General features: G+C 45.1%; 1 protein-coding gene across 1 annotated transcript in view; it reads right to left on the reverse strand.

Annotated features, from left to right (window-relative positions):
- LOC115310292 (MPN domain-containing protein) overlaps positions 1-15,998 on the reverse strand; it is a 73,850-nt gene that overhangs the window by 33,300 nt on the left and 24,552 nt on the right. Inside the window, exons 4-8 of the mRNA XM_040208056.3 lie at positions 13,079-13,147; positions 9,242-9,300; positions 9,140-9,159; positions 6,689-6,776; positions 6,507-6,603 (exon numbers count right to left, since the gene is read on the reverse strand). Coding sequence (XP_040063990.1) covers positions 6,507-6,603; positions 6,689-6,776; positions 9,140-9,159; positions 9,242-9,300; positions 13,079-13,147 — 333 coding nt within the window. The remainder of the gene's footprint in view (positions 1-6,506; positions 6,604-6,688; positions 6,777-9,139; positions 9,160-9,241; positions 9,301-13,078; positions 13,148-15,998) is intronic.

A 15,998-nucleotide genomic window follows, 5' to 3' on the forward strand; every position in this document is an offset into this window, starting at 1 on the left:
GTGTGTCATGTCATTTCTTCAAATGACGGACCAACCAGTTCGGACTGACAACTTCTCATCGCCTCAAGGATAGGCCACTGCTGCCTTTGAACCACACTGCAAGATAAAGCGGCCTAGCAAAAATAAGACTCACTTTCGTTCGGCATCTGGTTTTGTAGAACGAATTTGTTAAACATTTAATAGATAATAGATTTTGATTTTTGCTCTGATTTTACAGCGTCAAGATTTTTTTTTTTTACTGCTTTATTTCTTGTGACAGTATAGCTATCTTTGTGTTTTGTTTGACCTTCACACGTTGGTAATGCAGTGGTACCTCAAAAAGCGGGGGGAGTTGTGTGCTGTGAGGAAGCTTTTAAAGTTGGTGAGCCGCAACTACGACGACAGTAGAACAGTGAGCCACCACGTGCGAGTTCCTGTAAATGAAGCCTGCTCAGTTTTGAAAAATGACAATGCAGCTTTACCTGTTTAATTTAAAAAAAAAAAAAAAAAATATATATATATATATATATATATATTTTTTTTAACAGCTTGGTTGGGACACGCGTGTCAAAAAAATTAAATTTGTTTAGAGCAATATAGTCGGCGCAATGCGCGATTTAGTCGGTAGTCACCTGCTTTCCACTTGTTTTCTCTCTCGGCATTTCGGGAGCGTGGAGGAGAAGTGAATCGGCTTCACCTTCACCTTGAGGTGGAAAAAGCGAAAGACCATCTCGTTGAGGTCGAAAGAGCGAATGACCATTTCGGGACGTCATGGACTTTGCGCGCAGAATTCAAAATAAATCTCTCGCCGTAAATATGGCTCCTAAATTTTTTTTCCCCGTAAATTTTATTTCTTGACACGCGTGTCCCAACTAGACTGTTTAAAAAACTTTTTTTTTTTCTTTTCAGGGGCCCTTTAACAGCGCCTCTCTAATCGTCCGTACCGCCGAGCTCACCCTGCGTCATTGGGGGGGGAAGAGGACGCCATCAAACCCCTCCCAAAAAAAAATCCTGACTACGCCACTGCGGTACAGTAACCAAATGGTGAAAATTGTGTGCACAATCTCCGAAAACAGGCAAAAATACCAATTTGAAAAAAACGCAAATGAAAGTTTAGTTTTATGTGACATACCTAAATTCTCACTCAAACCACACAAAACTTGGTGGTTATATAGTTCTAAATGTCAGAGTCTGGACCACCAAACTAGAATTCTCCCACTACATAGCACAGCTCCAGAAAAGATGCCAGTCCCTTTCGCGTAGCAGCCGAATCCTGAACGGCGAGTTCGCACTTTATGCAAGTCGAGCATGCCGCGCCACCGACAAGAGCTTTCATCGCGCCGCCGATCTCACAGATCACGCTACTCGCACTCTCCCCCCCCCCCCCCCCCCCATCTCCAGCTCTCTCTCCGTTTTCAAGCATCCTGATCTTCTTTTCCGATGCACTAACAAACTCGTCAGCGCTGCCGATGAAACTCAAGCGATCATACTTGGAAGCGTCCACCCAACCGAGGTTAGGGTTTGCTGCCGCGGGTGAACTTTTCTTCTTTAAAGCTTTCTGCTTGCCCTTTTGGCGACTTCCTTTGAACTTGTGTGTCATCCGAAACTTCCGAGCTCAAAAGTCCCGTTTTCGGTCAACGTCCATCGCGAAGGAAGCAAATGATCAAACAAGTCGTTGGTTCTGGTTTCAGGAGCACTGCGACGCTAAAACCTGAAGCAAGCTTCACCGCGCAGCACGCTTCTCTGGGCCAATGGCAGGGCAACAATCGCATCACGTGATTTAAAATGCCAGTGGCGACGCGCGTTTGCAGCGGGAAAGAACATTTATTTCTTATTATTTGCAACCAGAATATAAAACTATCGACGACAGTTTCGGAGTAAACGGCTTGGCCTATGCACCAAAACAAACGCGATAGCGGGTGACGCCGCGATCCATAGAATCACGCTCTCGAAAATGGCTCGAATTTGAGCTGTTTTCCATCACGAGAAGGGCTTCCAACTCATATCTGACTAATTTCATGATGATATTCGGTCTTGATTTTTTATACGCAAAAGAGGAAGGTTCAAAGATAATAGAACACTAAAAAACGAAAAATAACTTTTTTTCGAAAAAGTTGCCGTTTTTCGACGTGCATCTCCTCTTAAAGGGAAGCCGAAGCGGTTTTAAATATGAGAAAAAAACACCTGAGCCTAGTTAATGAGACCTCAGCCATAACGAATATTGTGTTTGTTTGGTCATTTTCTGTGCGGATTAACCGGAAAAGCGCCTTCAAGGTAGCGCCAAAGCCACACCTCTCCGAAGCAGAGGGAAAGGGGAGAGAGGAGGAAGCCCGTCAGCCGGCGTCACAAATTGACCGGCTGGGGGACCCCGCCGCCGCTGGCCGCGCTTTCCTCGTAGGCTGCTCTTGCCTGTTTGTCTTAAATGTTCCTCTTTCCTTATCGTAAATTAATAACCAACACGCTCAACCATCTACATTGCGCTCTAGTGTCTTTTCGAGCCGTCGTCGTTCTGTCACTGCGTAGCGCTTGCTTTTATCCGTTGACCGGTCATGCTATTGACTCAATCGCCTGATGTGTTGATTGTTCTCTCGTTTGTTCACGTGTTTGCAGAACTCTCGTGGCACCGAACCAAATGACTCGTGCTGTTGCACGATGCTGTACTCATGTGTAGCCGTCAGCTTTCACGAACAGCGCTCGTCGCAGTTGTTCTTCCAGCTTACCGTCTTTTCCACTTCGTCACCGAGATTTTAAAGGGGTGGGTGGGATTGATCAAGTACGCCGTTTTTTGTTCGAAACGTCTTTCGGACGGCGCATATGAAAACTATGTACGTATGGGTTTGGGTCTGAAGAAGGCTCGCCTGAACCCGACGTTCTGCCGACCATCTTTGAAGGTAAGAAGGCAATTAAGCGCATTAAAAGTCACAAGCAAAGAGGAAACGTAACTAGGTAGGAATTGCAGGTCGACTGTTCTAGAAAAAAGCTATTACGTTATTAGAATTGTGCAGTGTGCTAGAAAAGCCGCGATCATTTAGCCAAATAGCGGGTTTCTACTGGCTCTCTTGTGTTAACTGCCTTATATTAGTGCTTTAGTGTTGGTTTTTTATATTATTGAAGTGACCATATTTTCCGGACCGATTCCGGTCTGGGAAAGCTGGGCAACAAAAGAAAACAATCTTGGGTAGCCCAAGATTATTTTCTTTTGCTTTTAACCTACTCGGCTACCCAGTCACTTGGGAGAGGAGGGCTTGCTCTAATAAGTGGTCATGCGATTCATAATGCGAATCTCACGGTGCAACTTGTTTTAGCATAAACTTTTTTTACAGTTGCTGACATTATTTGGGGTCACATATTTTTTAAACGTAAACATAAATTTTGTTAAATTTTCCTTCCAAAGGTTCATATTCTCTTCAGGAGAGCTTTGTGGAAATACAAAGCATGTGACCTTCTGTTCTGGATTGAGTTATTTTTTTACAAGTTACGCAGTGTTTTCCGTATAAAGTTTGTGTCATGCAGCAATTGTTTGTGCCGTAGAAATGCGATCGGACGATGGTAATGCTTGGTGGTGGTGTGATGCTGTCAACGAATCTTGGTAGAAGTATGCGAATGTAGAGGCCCAGGAAGCTTTCACGATTTCGACACCAAATTAAGGGGCCGGGCACACATCTCAGCTTTTTCTAAAGCTATAATGGCGTAATAGTTTGTGGCAAACAAACTAAACGCAGCAGAGGGTATTGCTATCACAAAAATGGACCTTTTGCGCAGTTATTCGCACAGTGCGCAAGGACATGGCGGTGGCAGAACGGCGACCCTATCTTATCACCCGTCTCATCTCAGGGGAAGCTCCCCCGTCGCCCGAAGCTGATTATACTATCCCTTCAAACCACTTCCGCCTTGGTGAAGAATGCAGCCTGCACGCTCACGCGTCCAGCAGCTGGCAAGCACGAAAGCCGATGTGTGCAGAATTCGTGTCCTCTGACGACCGTTTTGGGGAGGGTCACGCTAATCCGGCTTGAGGCGTCCCGTCAATAGCACTTCGTTTATTGTCAACGTTTTAGGTTACAATAAGTAGCAGTCAGTGCGTTTCTAAAGGTATGAAGCCGGCCATGTCGCGTCCGCGCAAGCGGTTCCTCGTGTCTGCGTTTATTACTGCGGGGGGTCATTTTCCTACTATGCCAACGGCTGGAACGCATACTTTGTCACGTCGAGGGTCGTCTGGACACATTCCTCTTTGGGATCCACCGAAGATTTCGAAAAATCAGAAGCCGAACCCGATTTACAAGAGTAGAAGACCCGGCGCCCGGCTACTTCCGCAAGCGACGGAGCAAACGAGAATCGAGATGGTCCTTTTATGACGCAGCGGCGCGTCACGGGTGGCTAGCCAATGGTGAGCCGCTGCGGCGATCGCTTCTGATTTCTTCGCTTTTTTTTTTGCGTTTAGGGATTATTTTGGGTCAAACGGTTGTGATATTTGGACTCAGCAGGCACAAACACATCAGAATCAACCATTAACTCATTTTTTTCGAAAAGCTCTTCAGCTTCCCTTTAACTCCAATACTAAAAAAGCTGGCGCAGATCAGGCTAGCAGAACTAGATTGCCTAGCCAAACATTCTCAATCCAACTGGAGCACTAGTATCACTTGCTACACTTTATAAAAATTTATGAAAGGGAGAAAGAACAGAATAATAAATTGTAAGAGTTTCAGTAGTAACACAAAGTAGTGCAAAAAGAAAAGCCACTGTCTAATCTTTAGATCATGGCTGTGGCAAACTGCTAGTCCTCGAAATTATTATATGGGTGGAAAACAGTCTCAGAACAAGCCAAGCGTAAAAAGGTTTATCCAGGTACAGTAACCCTTTTGTCGAGTGCATCCTTTACACAAAGGGTAGATCTGTAGCAATAGATGATACGTGACTAGAACAACTTGCAAAAGAGGCCCTCCAAGACTTGGCAACGAGAGGAAAAAAATCCAATATTACATCCTTCGTGCACTACTAATTCCTGCTAGTGAACATTTCATAGAAAGGGGACATTGATAGCATTACTGTATGCAAGAGGTAGTTCTAGGCCCCTTCTGAAGATACATAACTCGACTGATCGACACCTGCTTGCCAAGCTCCATCAGAGCAGGGTGCAGGTATCTTTTAATGTGTTCGCATTAGAACGCACGTTTTGACGAAAACTTGGCGGTGTCTTTCGTTTGTCAGCTACAGGGAGAAAGGGAGAAGGAGGGGAAGAGGGTGACGCATACGACACTCTCATTGGTTCGAAGCGCTGACGTCAGAATGCGTCAATCTTCCCCCCTCCTCCCTCTCTCCCAGTAGCTGACAAACTAAAAGACACCGCCGGGTTTTCATCAAAACGAGCCCTTTGGTTTTCATCAAAGTCAGGCACACAGGTGGCGCGAGGCCAGAGAGGAGGTGCCGCGCAACACCCCCCAGGTAACAAAGCCTTAGTGCTGAATGAGATTGTGTCATCAGAGGACAACGCTGGACACAGATTGGAAACGAGTGCCGTGTCAGTGCTCGGCTTCGAGTCAAGTCAACTTTGAGCCGACTGTATACGTAATCCTCGTTATCTAGGAGGTGTTGCGCCGCGGCAGGGCAGAATGTGGGCGCAGTGGTGTCATTAGGTAGCCTGCCGTGCCCCACCCCCCCCTTCACTGCCCAGCTGCACCCCCCTGAGCGCTGCACCCAAGGCGGTCCGCCCCCACCTCGCCCTTGCGACGCTACTATGCGCGCGTGCACAGTTGCCACTCTGCCGTCGCTGGTTGTTCTTCGCTCTGGGTTTCTGTAGTAGCAGTGCGTGAGCTGTGATGTGTATGTGTGTGTAGTAAAACGATGGATGCAGTTCACTCCATGAGGGATATGAATGCAGTTCCTTCCACGAGTGGTATGGATGTGGTCCTTTGCACAAGTGATATGGAGGATCGTATCCAAGGACGTCAGCTTACTCTGATAGGCAGAGAGTACAGAAGAAGGGTGAAAAAATTACAGGAAGATCCATTGGTGGATCCTTAGGGAATCCGTTAGCATGGCCCTTGGGGAACGCCACACGTCCCCCTTTGGAGAATGCTAACACTGACCCCGTAACGAGGCCAAAAAGAGGCAGCAAAAAATAGAGGAAGCAAAAGAGAAAGCCAAAAGAAAAAAGTGAAGGGGTAAGTGTTAGTGTTTCCCGAAGTGGGACAAGTGTGGCGTTTCCAAGGGTCGTGCTAACGCACTCCTCAACAATCCACCAATGGATCTTCCTGTAATTTTTTCTTCTGTGATTCAATGTTCCGAACAAATAAAGTAATTCAACACAACATAGTTCCCAGGTAGTTTGGCATTTCATTGAAACTTTGGGTAGCGAATGTGGTGAATCGTAACGAATAGCTAACAGGAACTCGCAAACATTCAAAAAGCTGTTGACATTTAGCAAAAATTTTCCTTTCCTAAATAAGCTACTGGACCCCCTAACCTGCAACAAATATCCGTTCAGACTGTCAAATCTCGATTGACAAAAGCATGCAGAAAGGGGTTCTTACAATGAGCAGCAAGCAGTTGGTCGAGATTGTGAGTGTGAAGGGCTGAATTCGGTCCAGGACACTGAATGGAGTGGAGATGACTAGGGTGTTCAAATCGCTGAAATCAAAGGCAGAGAAAACCACGAATGCTCAATCTTGTTAAAAAAAAAAAAGGCAGTGAAAGATGGCACAGTCCCACTTACCATTCAATGTTGCGCGTTCCTAGAGCACCATGATTCAAAATTAGTGTTTCCTTCGGCGCTGTCTGCTCTGGAGTGTTTTGGTAAGCAACTAGACCATCAGAAAACGAAAACAAAAACAACTGTTGGAGTTTTGTTTGGCTTCAGAATGCACACACCTGTCAAAGGTGGCAGTACAGAAAAGACTGTTCTTCCGGAATGACTAGTTTCCCACATGTGAGCTAACAAGCAACTTGAAGGGATTTTGACAGTCCTAGATATCGCCAAAGAGTGCACCTCACTGATGCACTGTGTGGATTTTTGTGCCAAGTTTGGCATAGGCTTATCATAGCATAGTAATTTAGAAAACCTTGCATAGAAGCTTTTCTGTGCCAACAGCTAAGGACAGCTGGAAGAAGCGGAGAGAGAGAGGGGTTGCTTAGGATGGTTTATGCGGTCAACTATGTAATAATAAAAAAAACAAAGCCATTGGGAATGTGAAAACTGCACCTGCAAATAAGATATGGCATTGCCCAAGACAGTTTTTTGCTGCGCCTGCAGATGCCAGCTAACACACCAATAGCCCCTTCCCCTTGCAAATAGCGAGCACTCGCGGATTTATAACTTGGAGCATCCGGTCTCGGTGGTGGAGCGGATAACGACGGATCTCAGGGGCACACGATGAAGCAGACATGACTGCTCTACTTGCTGGAATCTCTGCTGCGTGGCTCCCACCACCACTGTTACGGTGCTGTTCCGGCTGTTCTCTCCACCACCAACGCCCTCCAACGCTTCGCCAGCCCCGTGTACAGCACGAAAGTCATCGTGCTGGACGGGCGCAGCTCATATTTACTGCCTTGGCTTATAAGGCAACCGATCGACATACCCTTCTCACGAAATAATGAGCATGCCATAAAGTAAGAGTGACCTTTGATACATCTTGATCGTAACTACAGCCATTTGGCGGAAACGTCAACACCTTAGCACCGCGCCGTATCACTTCGCCGACCTTCGAACAGCTTGTAACTAGGCTTGCAACAGCACCACATCCCTCTGATATTCTCACAACTCCCCATCATCAAGTTCTGCTAGCACAATCGCTTTCGTGGCTGCGACAACAATGCAAATGTAAATACTGAAACTGAAATGATGCGAGTGACTATGGATCAAACTTTACCGGAGCAGCAGTGCAAAGAATTTCTGTGGATTGCTCGACACACTCAACCACTTTCCCACGGATTGTTTGAAGCCGCTTGGCGAGGGCTCCACTGGCTCCAGGTCTACGAGCGGCACACGGAGAGATCGCTAGCATTCTGCAATTGGCACAGGAATTTGTTCGGCAAGCGTAGTGGCGAGCGCTCACTATTTGCCAGGGGAAGGGGCTATAAAGATGTGTTGTAAAATCCCGTAAGGGCGCCGTCCCCCAAGAGATCGCCCACCCCATTTTTCTGGCTAAATATGCGCAACACGAAAATCCCAAAACTTTGCCGGCTTAGGATGGTTCACGTGGTCAACTACCGTAAAATGCCGGACAAGCGCCCACTCAAGATTTAGATATAATCGCGAAAAAATGGGGGATGGGCACTTGTCCAGTCATCAATTTTACATATCAATGTACTGTGCATATTTTTTAAGATATTACGAATTTGGGAATGGGCACTTAGTGTGGAATGGGCTGATTGCACGGTATTCTGCAGTATGTATTAATAAAAAGAAAAGGCCATTTAGAAAGTGAAAATTGCACCTGCACCTTTCCCGTGACTCGGGAGTTAAAAGCGAATTCACGCGAGTTTATCACGTGAAACGCGAATATGCCGCATCACGTAATGTCTGATGGAAATCGCATCAACCGTGCGACCTGCAGTACCAGTACATGTGACAAGCAGGTTTGCAGTGGGCTCCCGCGTTTTTGTCCGCGATCTGCACACCTGATATTGGTTTCCGTGGCATGCAAGCTTAGCCAGCTTCCGAGTGTTTATTGCACCATCAAACACGAATTTGCTGCATCCACAGTTTGCGGTATCCTTTCACGTGACACAGGAGTCCGTAGCGAATTCCCGCGTGACTATCCTATTGTGAAACACGAATTCGCCATGTCCGTGGTCTGCAGTATCAGTTCCCGTGTCACGTGGTTTGTAGCGAGTGTCACTTGTTTATCATTAATTTTTTTTATAAAGTTTTGCTGTCTCATCTTTAAAGATATCATACCTCATGTTTTTCACCATTTATCTCTTCATTTTGGGTGGGCACCCTTTCAGGATTTTACGGTATTATATGCATTAACCATTCTTAATTTGCGACAAACCTACCTGACCAAGAAAAAAGTGTGACAAAAACTACGGAGTTGCCAGTATTACCATGATTTACTTTTTACTTGAGATTTATGTCTATTCTAAAGCGTCAGTTCAGGTTAAAGTTTGTGGCAAGCTTCATTACTTGAAGACGAAGATTTCAATATGCTTTGTTGGCACTCACGAGGTTTCTTGATGACAATCCTGAAATGAAGAGCGAAATTATTAGCAACCAGCAACCTTCCTGTGGGAATACTGTATTAACTAGCCATGACAATAAGCTCACCCAGATTTTGTCTTTTCACCTGGTGGAGCTTTGCTCCCAACATGGTTTTCTCTGTCATCCTGTAATATTAAAATGAATCATAAGGCACAAATCAATGCTATTAGTTAATTTAGTAATTTTGCGTATACAAACATCACAACACAGTTGAAGCAATGTGCGATCAGGTTGTTATCACCTCAACTTGCAACGTATAATCACCATTAGCTGACACCAAAGGTTTGTTCACACACTTACGGCCTCTTAGAACCGGATGCCTTGGAACCTTACAACGGGAGGACACACTGGCGCCATCTGGTAGCAGGCGGTCCGGCATATTTTCTATTTCTCTCGTGCGTTATCCTTTCTTTTTTGGCTCGAAAAACTTTTGTCAATGTCATAAACGAGCCTTTCTTATAGGTACAGTTGAACCTCGATTTAACGAAGTCACCGGGACCCGCTAATTATTTCGTTAAATTGGGAACTTCGTAAAATCGAGGAAGGGAGACGTTTTCTGCGCAGCATAGGCTGTGCAGAAAATCAGAATTTGTTCATTAAATCGGGAAATTCGTAAAATCGAGGTTCAACTGTATTACGCATATTTGACCTCAGAAATCTCGCAAAACCTCCGCTCTTGTGAAATGCAATTCCAGGGTCATCGCATAGATGGCGCCAGAGTGCCAGTGTGTTCTCTCGTCCTAAGAAATTTTAAGAGGTTTCAACAGGTCCCGTCCTTTTCGGTCATACTCGGTTGCAAAAGTGTGAACGGGCCTTTACGCAAGCAGCAGGCAGGAGGAATACACCAAAACTGCCACCATTTAGTGCTTGAGCAGGGAAGGGGAGAGGGGGACGACTACATTAAAGACATGCACACCAAGTAAACGTGCAAGGTTTGGTATAAAAGGAAAGAAATGCAATATTTCTTGACTTCATTCAGCAATTCTATATGCAAAGATGGCAAAATCACAAATATAAGGTGTAGCTGACTACTTTTTTTTGCTTAAATCAATAAATCGGTCAATTGACTGATACCGTACAGCCTCAAATGAAACAAGACACGGTGCTTCACTGAATGCCGGTCAAACGCTTCAGCAAAAACTATGCATCACACAAAGAAAAGATTGATGCCATATTAAAAAGTGCCAAGGGCGCTATATGTATTTATTTATTTATTAATACCTTAAAGGCCCTACCATAGGGCATTACACAATAGGCTTCTAAAAATTTCGACAATAAAGTAACAAATACATTTAAGAACGACAAAAGTTGTACATTCAAGAATAATGTACACACTTTGAACTCTGAACATTAGTAATGAGGAAGATATGAACTATACTCCGTTCACCCCCAAGCTGAGATTGCCATGGAAACTACATCTTCGTTGGACCAGTCATAGATCTCTCCTTTACTACGTGATCACGCTCCCACCCATAAGCACGTACAGAGAGCCGGGTCAGCTGATGAAAGGCAGGAGGCCTATTAGACCGGCGGCCACGTAGCTCCCACCACAGTCTCAGCTTAGGGGTGAACGGAGTATGGTTGGCACATGGACGACATATTAACAGTCCAGAAGCAGAGAGGAAGAGAACACGTAGAATAGAGCACTAATTCCAAACTGATGGACTCTTGTAAAAGAGAGAGAAAGACGAAGCATCAGAAATGAAACACACACGTGATAAAAAAAGAAGAAAAACAAGAGGCATGAGTGAGTTGAGCTTGAAAAAGCAGAGGAAGAAAAAAATGAAACAACAAAGATTAAAAAAAAAAAAAAAAACGCATAAAAAAAAAAAGAAATTACAGGGGGCATGCAAAAGCATTCATACACGCAGCGCATTCCTACAAGCAGTGCGCCCCGCTGTCCTCTGCAGTCGCCAGCCGGAAGGCACGACATGGCTGAAAGCAGAGCGTAGAACACGTGATATACAGTCGCCGACCGATTTTTCGGACTTTGCGGGGAATGAAAAAACGTCCGAAGAATAGAGCAGTCCGAAAAATCAGCAGATTACAAAACTTGCCATTATTACGTCTAAGCGGGCTTAAAAGAGCCATAAATAGTGCCTTGATTCAGGTTACGCCTGTGCGCTTTGTTTTAGGTTACGCCTCCATTTGCGCTCGGCAACATTCTGTTAATAACTTGAGAATCGCTGCGTTCTTTTCTAGTGTTATGGTCGAGTACTTTCTGCGCTTCTTAGCGACACATCGCAGTCCGAAAACACGATTCACCGAGACAAGATCGAGATGAGAGGCGCAAGTCCATGACTGCAATGGCGAATGAACAAAGCAAAATGGAAGCAACAATGATGATGATAATGAAGCGCAGCTGGAGAAAGAGCCGTACAGCGTCACCCAGCAGTAGGACTTAGCAGCATTTAAGTAGCACTGCCAACCCAAGCCAATCCATGTGCAGCCAATTTAGAATCCAAAATGGCCGCTTCTCGGTGTTGTTTCACGCTGATCACTCGCAACGATTGTGTAAGAAAAATCAAACTTTCGAACCTCAAGCTGTTCGAAACATTGGTCGTGAATATGCACTATTTCTATTGGGTAAATCACAGTTCCTCCTTTAGGTCCAAAATATTGAACAAGTCCGAATTATCGGCACTCAAAAAATCGGTCGGCGACTGTAGTTGTGCACAGGAAGAAAAAGCGGGACCTCCCCGCTCTTCCCCCCCCCCCCCCCCCCCCTTTTCCGGCCACACCCGACACATGACCCGAAAAAAGGAAGAGAGGGGCGGCCGCAAGCGTGCCACTCTCTTTCTTTTATTGGTGCGCAGGCCGCAGTGCCAGGACGAGGGCTTCTCTGTGGGGTGGCGTTCCTTGCAACTATGATGCGTCGCAGCCGTTTTAACCGCCGTTTCGGGAGGGAGTTCAGGAGCTGTTTTTCGCGGTTATGAACAATGCCGGCTGCATTCTATAAAACAATTAATGCTTTTGCATTAAAAAAAAGAAAAAGGGCACTCTCTTTAATTTCCAGTCCAGCCAAATTTATTCGTAGACGTTGGCTAGGAAGGCCGTCACTCAAAGATAGCGAACGGTGACTCGCACATCACTGGCCTATTTTTTGAACATGATAAGCTTCCAATATCTCTCTGGTTTGCCGATATTGACACTTCCCTAGTATTGTTGTCATAAAAGTTAGTGAGCACTGGCAGGCGATACAGTGTAAAGGCAGGAGGGCCCCCACCATGGCATGAAGGGAATAAGATGTTCTCAGAGTCGGTCATTAAGGTGTTGTCCAGTAAATGTTCTCACAGTCAGTCATTAAGGCGTCATCTGGTCTGCCTTACATAACAACCGCCGCACATTAGGGGGATCTTTTAACCACACCCTCCAACAGGCAAAGAACTTTTGCTTCTGATGCTTCTGGCACCCATGTGCTAATGTGCGCTAAAATTGCGTACATTATTCTAAGACTACCTATTATGTGCAAGCAAGAAGGAGCAATATCCAGCTCGCCATCGTTGTGGCATCTAATCTTCAAAATTTACGTGAAAACCTGCCAAGAATACATCGCCTGTCCCAAGGGAAAGCGCTCCCAACCACTGGGCAACCCTGCTCTATGGTCACTCTCATGCACGGGGGCTGTTTTAAGAGAATCATTCAACAGTCGAGCACAAACACTCCGAAGACATTTTCAGGGTTGAGTTAGGAGCAAAGCTTGTTGGGCTCTCGAGGAGGCAACACGGCTATAATGCGGCAACACCTCAACACCACCAAAATAACCATTGTGACAGAAAATGTCAAAATAATTTAGAAACTACCTTTCCATCTTAAGGAAGTGACACCAGGGACGTGAAAATAACATTGAAAATTATTTTGACAGCAGACGAAGCAGTTGCTGCTTAAAAATAACTTGCCCACCTTCTTTATCCTTTGCTTCCGAAACCAGGTTGCCTTGTACCAGTCCAGCTTTTTACCCTTGTATCGAATCTGAAAGAAAATAGAAAGAAACAATGTGATGCAAAGAACAGGGGAACAAATCAAAATCACAGTAACCAGGAGATCCCTGGCGATAATATTCCCAAAGGTTCATTCACACAATGGAACTTTTTTCGTGTATCTATTTTTTGAAATGGACCCTCTAAACGAGATTGAAGAAAAGCGCATGTCCAAAAAAGGATGCACCTAGCTCTTGCTTTTGAAGCGATATTTTACTGAAGCCTCACCAAGTTTTGTCAATCACTCTGAGGATGAATGCAGACGCTGCGAATACCGTCAATGACTACTCTACAAACGCTCCGACGGGATCTCCACAGTGGCGCAAGCTCCTGGTAGAGCCTAATTGACGGCCGATCCAGTGTCCAAGTCAAAGCCACGAAAAGGAAATAAACATGGTGCGAGCAATGAGCAGACAAAATGGTGCGAACATGTCGGAGGCGCAGAGCAGGTTCCTTAACCGTGGCAATGAGTTTAAGCGCTGCATGTAAACACAATGATTGAGGCTAACTGAACTTTTAAAGGTGCAGAAATCACCAAAACACGTCAAAATTATACACCTGTGCTTTGCTGCTCACATTCTTCCCCTGGTTTGGCCTAGGCCTAATGAACCGAGCAAACCAGTGGTCTCAAACCCATTTGGGCGTGGGGGCCAGATATCTCACACCGGGAAGGTCGAGGGCCAATGTAACACGGGCGGGAGGGGGGAAGAGATTGTGAACCTGCCAGTGACATTTTTAGATTTGATTTCTTCTTATGACTACTGTGGGCCTGACCTGATGCGATCATCAGAATTAAAATGACACCGCCCCGCCAACGTGCTGGCATTTTTAATAGAACAAGAGAACAAGTATACACTGGTGTTCCCGTTGCTCAATTCACTCGGGAATTAACCAAACCCAATGTGTCTCTAAAAAAAAAAAAATCTGTAATTTGACAGTTTTTGCTTTTTTGACGATTTTTATTACAAGACTCGAAGAAATACTTGTCTTTTAAAAGTGATATATTTTTGAAGGCGAGAATCCTGACCTCGTAGCTTTATTTTTGGCAGTTAATCCTGCTGATCGAGAGCTCATGCAACCGAGATGAATCTTTCAATGGATAGCTCGTGCTTGCAGCCTCGCAGCGGAATTGTTGCACGTTACAAAAAGCTGGGAAGTAACAAATAAAGCGAAATAAAGGGCAAATTAATACAAATAAGTATAAACTATGTGAATATGTTAAAAGAGCAGAGCTACTTTTCGAGCAAAAATGAGTCAATGACATGAGATGACTATGGAGCATGCCATTCCTAGCACTCGAAACATGGGAACCGGGACTCGCAGCCGGTTGCCTGCGGGCCGCGTCCCAGCGAGACGTGGGCCGCGTGTCTGAGACCCCTGGAGTAAATCAAATCTTTGCTGATGAAGTTCGTTACCCAATATTAATAAAGCAGGCTATTTCTTCTCTTTGCACATATCTCGCATTCTTTGCTGCGAAACACTTGATTTCCCAAGCATAGGCAACGAGGTGTGAAGGAACTCCCGCCACCTTACTGCAGCTTCCTGCGGAGCATGTGATTCTGGGGGAACCCTATGTCACTGCTCCGTAGCCATAGCAGCGGATCAACGGCGCTGATTGGCTGGCTTCAAAACTGCAACAATGTGCAATGGATATCTACAAAACTATTCTTGCAAGTAAATGTGTCACCATCACTGTGCATCAAACTGAATGCGTGAATTAGCCAAATGTGGAAAATCTCACATTCCGGAAACCATTGTGCATAAAAAAAAATTGTGTACAAAAAATTGAGATCAACATTCAATAACATCCAAAGGAGTCAAATGAAAGAAGCACTACACACACGTAAAAAGCTATGACCAAGATTTCATTTCTGAGTTACTCGAAATGACCCAGTTGTTAAAAGAATCAAATTTTTGCAAATTCGGCGGCGTGAAAAGTATTGCTTAAAATTTATCTTACGGGTATATTGCCCCATGGTTATGAATATGTAGCGTATCATTCAAAATCCCGAAATTTTGTGCCTGTGAAATATTCGCAAAACCCAGTTTTCAGAATTCAAAAAACACTGCGCTCATGAAAATATAGTAGCTCGAAGTATTTTGTTGCGAAAAGAGGCATGGAAAAGAAAAATCTTACAACAGACCAATTTCACCATCTGCTATTGTGTGAAATCACTGTGTATTCTGCAAGCCAAAGTACTGCTAAATAGTAGACCAGGCAGTTTAAGAGAGGGCACTGAACTTAAATTTGAGCTTGCATTTACATGTGGAAATCTGCAGTAGACATATTTCAACAACTACATTATACTCGAGGACAACTTTATGTGGAATTTCAGAAGTGCATGCGTGAACAGTTTTGATCAACGCTCAAGGGGCGCGAGTGCTCGTAGGCCCATAGATTTGACTGCATAGCTAAAGGAAAGTTGTCCACGAGTGTTTGCAACTCCAACGCCCTATAGATGGCGGGGCAGTAGTTCCAAGATGGCAGAAGAGACGGGGATAGATTTTCCGTGCGCCTGTTCACTGACGCTGGTCAGTGTGCTTAAATGAATTTGTTTAACTACATACGCAAAACGGTCCGGGCAGAAGAGAATTATAGGTGACGGAGATGTTGACGTGCGTTAGGATAACCAGCATGTAGTTTCTCAGAAGTTGCAGAAACATAGCAGAACTTGCGACGCTTTCTGGAAGGTGAGTGTGTTTTGGGCCCCGGTCACACCGTTGTGTGTCAAAATATTTTTGTGGGTGGTGAAAATATAGAAGTGTCTGTGTTGTGCCTGGCCACCAGTGCTCTAAAACATGAGCCGCACATGGTGGCCGTCAAGCTCCGGTAGAGCAGCATT

This window comes from Ixodes scapularis, unplaced genomic scaffold (genome assembly GCF_016920785.2).
Source record: "Ixodes scapularis isolate PalLabHiFi unplaced genomic scaffold, ASM1692078v2 PGA_scaffold9__187_contigs__length_104089568, whole genome shotgun sequence".
NCBI classification, from domain to species: domain Eukaryota; kingdom Metazoa; phylum Arthropoda; class Arachnida; order Ixodida; family Ixodidae; genus Ixodes; species Ixodes scapularis.